The sequence below is a fragment of the Cicer arietinum genome, chromosome 7 (genome assembly GCF_000331145.2).
Source record: "Cicer arietinum cultivar CDC Frontier isolate Library 1 chromosome 7, Cicar.CDCFrontier_v2.0, whole genome shotgun sequence".
NCBI lineage: Eukaryota > Viridiplantae > Streptophyta > Magnoliopsida > Fabales > Fabaceae > Cicer > Cicer arietinum.
In genome coordinates, this window is record NC_021166.2 from 23,936,934 (window position 1) to 23,949,729 (window position 12,796).

Genomic DNA, 12,796 nt, shown 5'->3' on the forward strand with positions numbered 1-12,796 from the left:
TCTGACTTAACTAAAAAATAACAACTCAGTGTGCCAACACTTTCATTTTTTCATCACATCGTTCCTTCTCTCTTCATCCTTCTGCAAACCCAGGAATCCAAACCCGCAAATCCAAATCCATTTTTCATCCTTCAACATTCCTTCAACATTCGTTTTTTATCAAACCCAACCACATTTAACCTTCATCCTTCGTGAAAACAAACGTTTTCATCCTTCCACATTTAACCTTCATCCTTCAGTGAAAATGTGAATCGTCGGCGAGTTGATCCGCCGCAGCTTTCAGTCAATTTCTTTCAGAACTCAAAACAAGGGCGTAAAGCAACTCGTCTCTAATAGAGCATGTTGTTCGGAGTCAAGAAGGGCAATGCATTCGGATGCTTCATTTAGGAGGAATTCCAGTACATCATGGCGTGGATAACCATAAACATAACCAAATGCAAATGGAATTGAAATGAATGAGATTTAGGAGAGGAAGAAGAAGAAGCAGACGAGTACGGTTATCATCATTCTGGTCAACATATCCAGAATTCCGGCTCGGTGCATCCTGCTATAATGCGCCTGATGCTCAGAGATGCCATGCTCCGGCTCCGTAACAATGGCTTCAGCATCCTAGCCCTCGCTATGAAGGTGAAGTACGCCGAGCTTGTGACTCTTAACAAAAACAATATGACGGTCTTCGCCGTTGACGACCTTTCGATCTTCTCCGGTTCTCACTCTTATATCATATCAGCAACATCAGGTTCCACATTGTGCCGAACCATTTCTTGTCGAGAAGTGTTTGTGGCTTTCTCCGGTAATTTTCTAATAATTTTTGTTTGTTACTCAACAATCTAAAATTATTTCCTTGTTAATTATTCTTATTATTAATCTTTAATTGATGGAGAAATTTGAGTAGTAGTACTTATCCTAATTTTCAATCATCCTTTAAAACTGCATGTTATGTGTTTGTGATATTGTCTCTGTTAATAATAAGTCTAATGCTATAATTTTTTAAACACATTTGTCAATTTGAGTTTGTGATTTGTGTTGGTTGTTGCTTAATTTGTTCATACTCTTATTTTTGAAATTGTAAAATATATCTACTATAATAAAATGTCAGAATATGTTCCTTTTAAGCGATAAATTAGAGCTTTTTGGTGATGCTAAAAGTAATACAGAGAGAGGTCTGGTCCAAAACTCTGCCATAGAAGATCTAATGCATCATCATCAGGCTTAGTTCCTAAAACAAGATTTCCAGATTCTAAGAGGATAGCTACCACAGAACCTGACTTAGGAGAACTCACGTTTGTTGACCATACTTGTTTTGAAGACTTGTTGAATAGAACTAAATTACCAGCTGATATATTTAACGTGGCAGTGTTTTTATCTGAGACAGGGTTGTCTCTGTTGGCTACCCAAACAACTGTTTGCTGGGTGATTTTTTTGTACCATATACCTATGTAATAGTTAGAGGAATTACCGGTCTTGAAGTAATCCAGTTCAAAGATTTCCCCTTCAGAGACTAGAGTTTGATCACCAGAGAAAGGTTCCTTTTGTTCTTTTTACAATATATATATTTTTCTTTTGTTACTTTCTCATTCCTCATTGCAGATTCTTTTTTCACGAATTTTCAGTACTAGAATAAGTTTTAATTTTAACACGGGCATGAAAAAGCAATGGAATTTTAGTCTCTCCATCATCATGTTGTTCACTGCAGCTGATGAGTAAAAAGTGTCTGAACTATTGAAAGTAGCATCAAAACACATAGTCACACCATATGCATCATCTTGACAAAATAAAATATATGATGAGTTAATGAAGTGAGCGAGCACGTATATACAGACTTGTATTTGTATTAAATTATTCATGTGCAATTAATATATGTAATGTAACTTGTGATGTCACAATTAGAGCAGCACTTATATTATTTTCTGAAATCTCTGGTTGTTTTTGCTTGTTAAACAAGGTATCAGTTGGTAGAATAATTAACAAGTTAATGAAACATGCTACCAACAATTGAAACATGGAAGAAAAACTGTTTCTTCTTCCTCGGATCTGCACGATGCCGTCCCGAAGAAGAACTCTGTTGAAGGTCATCATTCTCGGTGACAGCGGGTTCGTCTCTCTCTCTCTCTCTCTCTGATTCTTCAATTCTAGGGTTCGCGGAGGAGAATATTCTATAGATCCTTTCACTTTTCATGTTTTCCAATAACACTCCAATCTTATACTACTACCTTAATTTTCAATCCTTTCGTTCCAATAACTTGATTCCTAACTACGATTTTGTTTCCTTCTGATGGTTTTTATTCTTCCTGTTGATAATTGATCTCTGTTCGATCTCATTTAGTGATATGCAACCACAAAGTTGGATCGTAGTCTGTGAATTTTCTTTTTCTTGTTTGGATCATAAGAATTGCATATAATAAAGTAACTTAATGTATAGAATTGTTTAGACACTTGTAACCATGCTATTGCTAATGTTAAGTTGATTTATGAGTTGAATTATTTCAAATTATCTGTCAGTTCTTTAATTTTTTTAACATCGCGGTGTTGTTGATGATTTGCAGGGCGGGGAAGACGTCTTTATGAATCAGTATCCTTCGATTTTTGTCTAGAAACTCTGCATTCTGTATTTGTTTTCAATTTTCAATAGGTTTCTGTATTGTATAAGGCTATGCTTTTAAAATATTAAATATGTGGCATTTTTGTTTCTATTAACCTATTTATTTTAGATATGTGAATAAGAAGTTTAGCAATCAGTATAAGGCAACCATTGGAGCGGATTTCTTAACCAAAGAAGTGCAATTTGAAGATAGGCTTTTCACTTTACAGGTTTGTGAATGGTGCTGCCTTGGGCTTGGTTTATTTTTGCAATGCATGACCGAGCCTTGTAAATGATAGGCCAGATTTACAAAATTATGAAATTCTTTTTGTTAGAGAGTTTATCTTACTGATATTACCTAGATATCGTGTGCATTGAAATAAGAGTGTATGGATTCATTGATCCGTGTTTCATTCAGAGTGAATATGATTCTATTGGGGCTCAAAAGTACATATAAAATAAGTTGCAGCAGGATCAAAAAGAGTGTTATCTATTACCTTATCTCAACAAGTAAGTAAAATTTTATTATAATTTATCCATTACAAATTTATAACATAAATGTACTTAACATTTTTACCTTTTTGCACAATGTAGTTGTCATTGGCAATTGCTCGTTATTTGTCCTAAGAAGAATACTATAGTCTTCTTATGTTCGTTGGGAAGGAAACCAAATAAAAATATCACGCACATCGTCGATTTGTAAGTGTTTATTGTATTTTCGGTATATGTATTTCAAATGCACATTTAGATCTTTTTAGAAATGACTATACTGGCCTTCTACATGCTTGATGGTACAACATTATTGTATATCAAAACTTTTTTAAGAGGCTTATGGCTTTAAAGGTAGTGAATAATATAATAATATAATTCATCTCTATATGATTTGGTAAACCATCCATTTTTCTCATTGTTGATGTAAGAGCCCCTGAATCTTAAAAAATGGGAGGCATAAAGAGGGAAAGGGAAATAATTAGTTAGTGGAAATAAGATTATTGCAAGTTTGTTCATATTCAAATAGCATAATTATTTTATTTTTGTAGAGCTTTGGGTGAATATAATAAGTCGCGAAGATTAAGAAAGAACAAGCCCACATGGAGCATTCCCATTGTAAGTTGTTTAGATTATATATATAGAATTTCAATTATAATTTATATGTTTTTATCTATATAATATTTACTCATTATAATTTACATATAATATTCAATTTTAGTGTTAAAGACAACCTAAAGGTTATGAGTGTGGTTACTACATTATGATACATATGTTGAACATTGTATCTAGTGGTCTTGTTGATTCATGGATGCGGGTATATGATAGATTTTTTCAAAGTTAGTATTAATTAACTACTTATGATTTTTATGGTCACATAATTTAGATAACTTTGTTATTTCAATGTTTATAATTCAGATATTTGGAGAATCAAAACCATTCGAAGATGAAGAAATGATGAATGTCCGACAACGCTGTGCAAACTTGATTTTTAAACTAATAGAAAATGCTTGAAGCACTTGTATCATTTTAGTATCTTTAGATTGTTAATAGAAGATAATGTTTTTTTTTAACTAGTGAATATTATGTAGCTCTAAATTTGATAATTTAGATTTTGTAAAAAAATTATGACTCATTGTCATTGATTTTTAAATGTAAAGCTTCATATGAAGTTTTGTGTTTTATGCTTGAATGAGAAATTCTAGTTAATAATGTAATATGTGAAATTATGAGGATGCATATGTAATGGGTGAAAGTTATAAAGAACAAAAAATTAAAAATTTAATTATTTAAATTGATTGGGTCATTGATAAAATAAACAATTTTGAATATGATTTGTTATATTGGTTCAAATTTAATCGATCTAATAGATTAATTTTGAATTTGACTTGTTATATTGGTTCAAATTTAACCGATCTAACAAATTATTTTTGAATTTGACTTATTATATTGGTTCAAATTTAACCGATCTAACAAATCATTTTTGAATGTGACTTGTTACATCTGTTATTTTAACTGATTTAATAATTAACTATTTATTACAACGCTTGATGTTAGATCGGATAAGAAACCGATCTAACAAGTACATAGGAACCGATCTAACAAGGTTTAATTGCACTAGTAGAATAAATAGAATTCATTTTTTTGTTGAGATTCTCACCTCGAAGTCTAGGTGAAATTTACCAATTTGAGTCTAAAATTTTCTCCTTTCATAAAAGATATTTGATTTTATTAATAAACGTTATTAAGTAAAATTTCATATGATTCAGTAAAGAAAAAAAAAATCATTATTGCTAAATCATTCCTATGAGTTGACGAAGAATCACGGTAAATCGTGGAATACTTTTTATAAAATAAATGGGGAAATTCAAAATAATTGGTGTTGGGAATGAAGGAATATCTACACTACCCGAATTGAATCAAATACAATTTGAAGGGTTTTCTAGATTCATTGATCGGGGATTAGCATAAGAACTTTTAAAGTTTCCAAAAATAGAATATACAGATCAAGAAATAGAATTTTAGTTATTTGTGGAAGAGCTAAAAGTCTAATCTTGTGCCAGTATACAAACCAAGGGATAATCTTAGTTAGACAGTTTCTATGGGGCGTAGCCCTCCCAAAAGGTAACTGAGGCGTGCAAAGGTTTCCTCTGGCCAAACGGAGATTGGCCCTCGAGTGCAAAGGCAAAAGGAGCTTGACTACAAGACCCACCCATCAAGCAGGGACAAAATTCAGCCTTAGTGATCTAATGGTGCCGAGTGGAAGGGTCGTCGCTCAACGGATAAAAGTTACTCTAAGGATAACACGTTGATCTTTCCCAAGAGTTCACATCGACGGCAAGGTTTGGCACCTCGATGTCGGCGCTTCGCCACTTGGAGCTGTAGTAGGTTCCAAGCGCTGGAATGTTTGCTCATTAAAGCAGTATGTGAGTTGGGTTGAGAACGTCGTGAAATAGTTCGGTCCATATTTGGTGTAGGCGTTAGAGCATTGAGAGGACCTTTTCCTAGTACGAGAGGACCGGGACGGACGCACCTCTGGTGTATCAATTATCATGCAAACGGTAAACAATGGGTAGCCAAGTGTGGATCGGATAACTATTGAAAGCATCTAAGTAGTACGCCCACCCAAGATTAGTGTTATCCTATTCCGACTTCCCCAGAGCCTCTGGTATCACTGCAAAAGATCCCAAAGCATGCGAGGGTGGAACAAAAGAGGTTTTGAGAATTCAAGAGAAGGTCACAGCGAGACAAGCCGTTTTTCATTAACGACATGTGTCAAGTGGAAGTGGAGTAATGTATGCATGTGAGGCATTCTAACAGACCGGTAGACCTTGTTCCTATATGACCTGATCAATTCAATCAGGTACTCACCATCTATTTTTATTGTTCAACTCTTTGACAACATGAAAAAACCAAAAGCTTTTCCCCCCATCCCTTGAATAGATATGGATGGACGGGTAGAGGCCTTTTGTGTCCCCTCCAGTGAAGCTAGTCAATATGCTTTTTTCTCAGGCTTTTACTTCGTTCATGTTTGATATTCTAGTGTCATAGGCGTAGAGGATAATACTATAGGGGAGGCCCTACGAAAAAATAGCTCGGCCACAATGTTGGAGGTTTGAATCCCTCCTTGCCCACAACTGACCAAAAGGGGAAGTCCCTTGGGGGGTAGGAAAATCAATCATGATCGACCTAGTGGAACGAGAGCTATGAAACTTGGGAAGAATAGCAGATGAAGTGAAGGATTAGTAGCATAGAAAAAATGTGTTCCTCATCATTAATATGTTTGCTCATTGTAATTGTGTGTGGTCTCTTGGGAGAATTGATGATTGCATAAAAAATGCATTGATTAGCCCTGGGACTGTAGAACATAGGAGTATCCCAAAACTACACCTTGTTATTGACCATGCGTCTCAAAGATTGCATAACAGAATGGTATACGATGAGATATAATGTAATAGAAACAAAGATAGGGGGTCATGTTACTTTTCTTACTTAACAAGTGAACTTTTTCCTTCTAAATTTTCTTATTCGGAATGAATCAAATCTCCCCAAGTAAGATTTGAACCTACGACAAATCGGTTAACAGTCGACTGCTTTACCACTGAGCTACTGAGGAACAACGGCAAATTTTTTCTCTTAGAGTTTTGTTTCTTTTCTCAACCCATTACCAATATGAGACCGAAGTTTCCTTTATAACTCCTTGAACTTCTTCGTAATCTTTACACTGCATCCCTCGTTACATAGGTAACCTCAAAGTGGGTCTATTTCATTATATTCCATCAATATACTAATTCAAGTAATTGAGATAAGAGAGATAAAGAGATATCCTTTGGGGTCTGTCTTTTTCTATCTAGAAAGAAATAATTAAAAAATACTAGTTATCATATAATAAGACATCGAATCTAATAATATCATAAGAAATAAAAAATAAGAAATAATAATATTATATAATAACACATCAAATGCGAAATAAGAAATAATAATATCATATAATAATTCCAATTAAATTGCAATAAACCATAAAACTGTAGAGAGGTTTACGATGATTTATCAATTGTTTATATTAAACAAGTTAGTATCGTTTTGTCTTCAAATAATGAATTCAATGGTTGTGGTCAGACTTTATTATGGATTTTTGACCACGTTCTGCATAGGACCCTGTTATCTCTTAATTATTCGAGCCTGGGCTATGAACTAAGAGGCCAAGATGGAAGTATCAGCAACAACCGGATTTATTAATATTACTGATAATCCATCACGGATAAATTTTTTATTATAACTATATATTTGATGTTTTATTTGAAACATATTTTGTATGTATTTCCTTCACGAGAAGCTGTGTTTGAATGCGCAAAAACCATTGGAAGAGAAAATCGAATTTTAATTGTTACCATTCGTTCAGATAAAGTAATTGGAAAGAGGGGAAGAAAAGACAAATTGATTTTGGGATGCAAAAGAGGTGGAAGATATAAATCAAAATCAACAGTAACTTGTTCTCATAAGGAAAATTGTCCGTTTACTCTCAGATGTATACCGTTAAGTGTCGGTGAAGGATGAAAAATAAGTGTTCGTTGTGGAACACACAATCATAATCTACTTGATACCATAACAAGTCATTCTTATTTGGGGCATTTAAATGAAGAAGAGATAAAATAAGGGACAGTATGGTCTTTTCCTTATAGTTGGGGGGTATGAGGTAAAAGAGGGTGCACAGTACAACTCTCTTATATCAATTTATTATGCGCCTTTATTATTGGACTCCTCATGATGTTTATCAATAAGAAATAATCTATTATTGAGTAGACCTCGTACAATAACTGTCCTAACTCTACCATATATTTTCTTAATTTTCGTACACAAAATAATAAACAATATTATTTGGATTCCAGTTTATTAATTAAATATAGTGACTTTCTATTACTAATACTTAGTATTAATTATAAATTAATATAATAATTTCGTATTATAATATCTCGGGTGCTAATGAAATTTAACTGTCTCAATTTTTGGGGTATTGCAAAAAAAATTGAGTGCCTTATAGATTTCTTTCTTTATTAATGATAATTGCCGCTTTATTATCATACTTTATTAGTATACTATTACTACGATTAAGTTGTTTACAAGTACTTACAATCACAACTCTGAAACTTCTGATCTTTCTAAAGGTGTATTGGTTTTTTATTACAACACCAATAATGTCACCAATATAAGCATATTGTCCATTACTAGCTCTTATGATTCGAATACACATCAAATCTCGAACTCCGCTATTATCGACTACATTTGAAAAGGTTTAATCATATCATTTTTTTAATCTATTAGTCAAAAAGTTGAAGTAAACAAAATATTGTGTTAAAAAAACCAACAATTACAATTTCTTTTTCATACTAATGACTTCTTTTGTTTTAATTATTATTCTTTTTAAAAGAATGAATCCAGTTCATATAGATATTTTTTATGCTATTAATGGAATAGCCTTTCTAGCGATATTTTCTGCGACCTATCCCATTTTATTAAGTATTTTGTTGGATTTAATGACAAGCACTCAATATTCGGGAGATCATTTTCCCGAACCCATACGGGTTTCGGTTTATCTTACTGTAACAGGTTTGTTTGGAAATATGTGTATCCTGATATCCATATTTGTCCACCCGACAAACATTTCGTGACATTACGCATTGTCCCGCTTCTATTTGTCTAGATGTGATCCAAGCACCCTGAAGGGCCTGAATAACATATTTTCTTAAGCAACTTTTTTTACCTCAACAGGTTTTTCCTTTCATTCTTGTTTACAGAAATTGGTTTTTTTTGGAGTTATAGTTGATGGCTCTTTCTCAATTTCATCTCTATTACAGAAATGTACATAAGATCTTCACCTCATACGGATCTTCATAAATAAATCGATTACAAAATATTTAATCAATAAAATAATTTAAATAATATACAATAACATGTGTATGTTTAATAAAAATAAAAAATATAATACAATCACGGGATTTTTTGACATTTCATTAAATATATTGATTTATTAGAAATTTATCTATCTTCTTTAATATATAACGAAATATGTATTATTTTTGACCAGTTTTGCTATATGTATATATATAGATAATGTTGTTCCGATAAAAGATTCTAAAGAATATATATGTGTTTTTTTTTTATTATCATATTTGATTAACAAAAATTTATAAATTCAAAAAAAGTCACTTTTACTCTTTCATTATCAATTTAAGATGTAATGTTGGATCAGTCTAGTTTCGTTCACCATTCCATCTAATGAATCATTAAGATTTTTAAATTTTTTTTAATACAATCTTAGGTATTAATAGGTTCCATCGTTCCCATTGCTTTTTGATTTATGGTTATTCTTTTGTTGTTGAATCAACCTTTTCATTGTTATTAATTCTTTTTTAGATTTTCTATTTTGACAGGTTCTTTATACCGTGATAGCGATGAGTAGGTTATTAGTTCTTTAGTAATAAATTATACAAGGTTTTTTAAAATTTAACCAGTCTAAAAAACACCAACACTATAAACTTATTAATCAAAATTTTTTACGAAGGACCTTGATACAATCTCGTATAAAAAATTGAGTTGTACCAAGTCTGAAACCAAGCGGGCATTTTCTGCTGCACAAAAAAAATGGAATAAATCCATAAAACATTTTCTGCTGCACCAATTCACACAAAAAAGGAATACGTTCATAAAGCACTATTATCATAACTATTTTGATTAAAATAAATAAATAAAAATTATGAATTACGATTAATACTTTTTGTTGTGAATAAACACAACTATTTTTTGCAATGGTATACCCAATCATTGTAAGTGTAATCGTAGATGCTTTGGACCAAATTATTATTTTTCTTTTATTTCCCTGTAGCTTTTTTATGTTTCTTAATAAATCGTTACAATATTCATTCCGAAATCAAATCGATAATGATACGTAATATTAAAAATGATACGTATATTAAACCTCACATCGTCACAGAAATTCAATTCAAAAAATGTTGGCGAACTGATTCAGAAATGAGATAACAATATCATTAACCATTATTATCATTAGCGCAACCATAATATTCCTTACCGCACATAAACTAATATTAAACCTCACATCGTCACAGAAATTCAAAAACATGTTGGCGAATTGATTCAGGATAACAATGTCATTAACCATTATGAATTAGTTTGACAAGATCAACGCGCAACCATACCATATGCTTACAGATAAATACAAAACTTAAACAATAGTGCAAAACTAATATGGAATAGATATGTGAAAGGTCCAAACAAAAATGAAAAAGATCAAAACCTCTAAATAGTTCAAAAGCAAATACCATATTAAAGAATTAAGCAGTAAGAACAACAGCACCACCAGCTTCTTTAATTTTCTTCTCAGCGATCTTTGAAATGAGTTTAGTCTTCACAACGAAGGGCTGATTCTGAGGCAAAACACCTTTACCCAAAAGTTTGAAGAAACCAAACTGAGTAACATCAATAACAGGTGCCTTGTTCTCTTTTGAAGCTTTATCCTTGACCTCTTGTGAAATGAGAGAAGATAGTTTGTCTATGTTGACAATAGGGCAGTAGAACTTATTGCGAAGCTTGTGGAAGTAACGCATACCGACCTTACCAAAATAACCAGGATGGTATTTGTCGAAGAGGATACGGTGGTGGTGCATGCCTCCGGCGTTACCTCTACCTCCAGGATGCTTTCTGTGTTTACCGACACGACCATGACCGGCGCTGACGTGGCCTCTCTTCTTCCTGTTCTTTTTCAAACTGGTCGTCATCTGTTTCTCTTCCGGGCGTTTCTCGGCGGCGGCTGAATATTAGGGTTAGGCGATAATGGTGTTTCCAATTTTCAAGTATATACTCTATCAGACCCGAACAACTTTTGTAATTTTTTTTAATTGGGCCGAGCCCCAATAACCAAAGGCCTACTTTCAATTTTTTATAGAAACTTCTACCTCATGCCCCCTAATTATACCAAGACCCCCCAAATCAAGAATGAAATGATGTTTTTGTCCTCGTTTAAATAAAAAAAAACTTTAACAAATTTACCATTTCTCATTTCAAGTTATCTGGAACTCAAGAGTGATTTTTTTTTTTCTAAACTTCTAGATAACTTGAATAAAAGTTTTCTGGTACACAAAATACACTCCGGAAAACTTGTTTGAAGTTCTCCGGTATAGAAGCATATTTCGAAAAACATTTTTTGAAGTTCTCCGGTATAGAAGACTCTTCCAAAAAACTTTTTGGAGCTTCTCCAATAGAGAGGCTTGTTCCAGGAAACTTGAGGCTTAACACTTTCGGTAGTTATCGAAGAACTTGAGCCTCAAGTTCCACGGAAGTTATATATATATATATATATATTAATTTTATAACTAATTGTGATTTATTTTTTTTTATTTATTAATTTTTCAGTGGGTGCACGAGGAAGAGACGGCAAAATCATATGAATTACATGTGACACTGATACTTCTATATCATCCGCGATGAATCCTCTAGAGAGGATTCGACCGACAACTTCAAGGAGAAGAAGACTGATGATAATTGAAGACGATGATGAGTGACATCATGATCATGGATTTATCCCAGATGCGACTATGTAATTATTTTAATTAATTATAATTTTATAACTAAGTGTGATTTATTTTTTTTTTTAATTTTTTCAGTGGATGCACTAGGAAGAGACGACAAAATCATACAAATTACACGTGACACTGATACTTCTACATCATCCGGGATGAACCCTCCATAGAAGATTCGACCAACAGCTTCAAGGAGAAGAAGACGGATGATAAATGAAGGCGATGATGAGGGACATCATGATCATGGATTTATCCAAGATGTTACTATGTATCAGCAAGAGAAGCCTTCTATAGTGCCTGAGGAGGAAGAGGTGCATGAGCAAGAGGAGGCTGCACCTGCTCATAAGGGAGAGCATATGAAGGAGCTGAGGGACCTGGTGAGGTCACACGATATCCTAGAGGAACTTATGATTTGTTTGTCCTTACACGATAGCGTCATCATGTTTCAGCTAGACTATAATTTGGTGAGGTATATTAAATTAATTATTATTTATAGTACATTAAAAATATTTAAATTAATTATTATTTTTGGTCTATATTTAATTTAAAACCATATATTTTCTTTGTATACAGGAGCGACCATTGTTGAAAATTTGTGTGCATAGAAATAAAATGCAATAATTTACCTCACTGGTACTCCCGCGACCCATAGAGAACTAGGTGAATTTGTCAGGTTTGAACCCATTACAACGAGGTAGTTTGAAGATGATCCACAACAACCTGATTTTTGCGTTTGTGGAAATATGGCATTCCAAGACAACAACCTGATTACACATGTCATTTGGTGAAATGATGATTACTTTGGATGATATTGTCAATCTTCTGGGGTTGCCTATTAGGGGTGAGTTCTACAGTCCACCCCATGTAGATAGAGTAATGGCATGTAATCTTGCCATGACTTTATTAGGAGCGAATGCAGAAGAGATCTGGGAGGAGACCAAAAAGACTAAAGGTGCGTACTATAGACTGAATTGGTTGAAGGAGATCTTCAGAAGGCAGTGTGCAGAGAGATTTAACTGTGTTGCTAGGGCATATATATTTAGTAGGGAGTACTATTTTCGCTTATAAGAGTCATACTCTAGACTCTAGTTGATGTGCAATATCTTCATTTATTCAGATATTTAGATGGTAC

The 12,796-nt window shown here is 33.1% G+C and overlaps 2 protein-coding genes, 1 non-coding gene and 1 pseudogene across 10 annotated transcripts; 1 reads left to right on the forward strand and 3 right to left on the reverse strand.

Moving 5' to 3' along the window:
* Positions 1-4,252, forward strand: LOC101494531 (uncharacterized). 8 transcript variants are annotated; one of them, XM_073370783.1, is made up of 10 exons: positions 1-793; positions 1,358-1,525; positions 1,946-2,094; positions 2,547-2,572; positions 2,712-2,811; positions 3,000-3,091; positions 3,176-3,280; positions 3,622-3,688; positions 3,792-3,887; positions 3,989-4,252. In XM_073370783.1, the coding sequence occupies exons 1-2, from the start codon at positions 553-555 to the stop codon at positions 1,441-1,443; spliced, it is 327 nt and encodes a 108-aa protein (XP_073226884.1). In that variant the 5' UTR covers positions 1-552; the 3' UTR covers positions 1,444-1,525; positions 1,946-2,094; positions 2,547-2,572; positions 2,712-2,811; positions 3,000-3,091; positions 3,176-3,280; positions 3,622-3,688; positions 3,792-3,887; positions 3,989-4,252. The 8 variants fall into 8 exon arrangements, with proteins under 8 accessions (XP_073226884.1, XP_073226882.1, XP_073226883.1 ...); XM_073370781.1 differs by lacking the exon at positions 3,792-3,887; XM_073370782.1 differs by lacking the exon at positions 3,792-3,887 and having other exon boundaries at positions 1,953-2,094.
* Positions 4,253-4,990: 738 nt separating this feature from the next.
* Positions 4,991-5,678, reverse strand: LOC140918715 (uncharacterized; annotated as a pseudogene).
* A 936-nt stretch (positions 5,679-6,614) lies between these two features.
* TRNAN-GUU (transfer RNA asparagine (anticodon GUU)) lies at positions 6,615-6,686 on the reverse strand. The gene has a single exon. It is a non-coding gene; the product is annotated as a tRNA-Asn (tRNA).
* Positions 6,687-10,221: 3,535 nt separating this feature from the next.
* LOC101509460 (large ribosomal subunit protein uL15y) lies at positions 10,222-10,933 on the reverse strand. Its single transcript, XM_027336675.2, has one exon. The coding sequence runs from the start codon at positions 10,861-10,863 to the stop codon at positions 10,420-10,422; it is 444 nt and encodes a 147-aa protein (XP_027192476.1). The 5' UTR covers positions 10,864-10,933; the 3' UTR covers positions 10,222-10,419.
* Positions 10,934-12,796: the final 1,863 nt, after the last annotated feature.

Bases quoted from the DNA above. Each gene is read 5' to 3' on its own strand.
- LOC101509460 (XM_027336675.2), bottom strand. From the start codon at position 10,863: ATGACGACCAGTTTGAAAAAGAACAGGAAGAAGAGAGGCCACGTCAGC.
- LOC101494531 (XM_073370783.1), top strand. From the start codon at position 553: ATGCGCCTGATGCTCAGAGATGCCATGCTCCGGCTCCGTAACAATGGC. The intron at 794-1,357 runs GTAATTTTCTAA...TTAACGTGGCAG, and splicing joins AGTGTTTGTGGCTTTCTCCG to TGTTTTTATCTGAGACAGGG.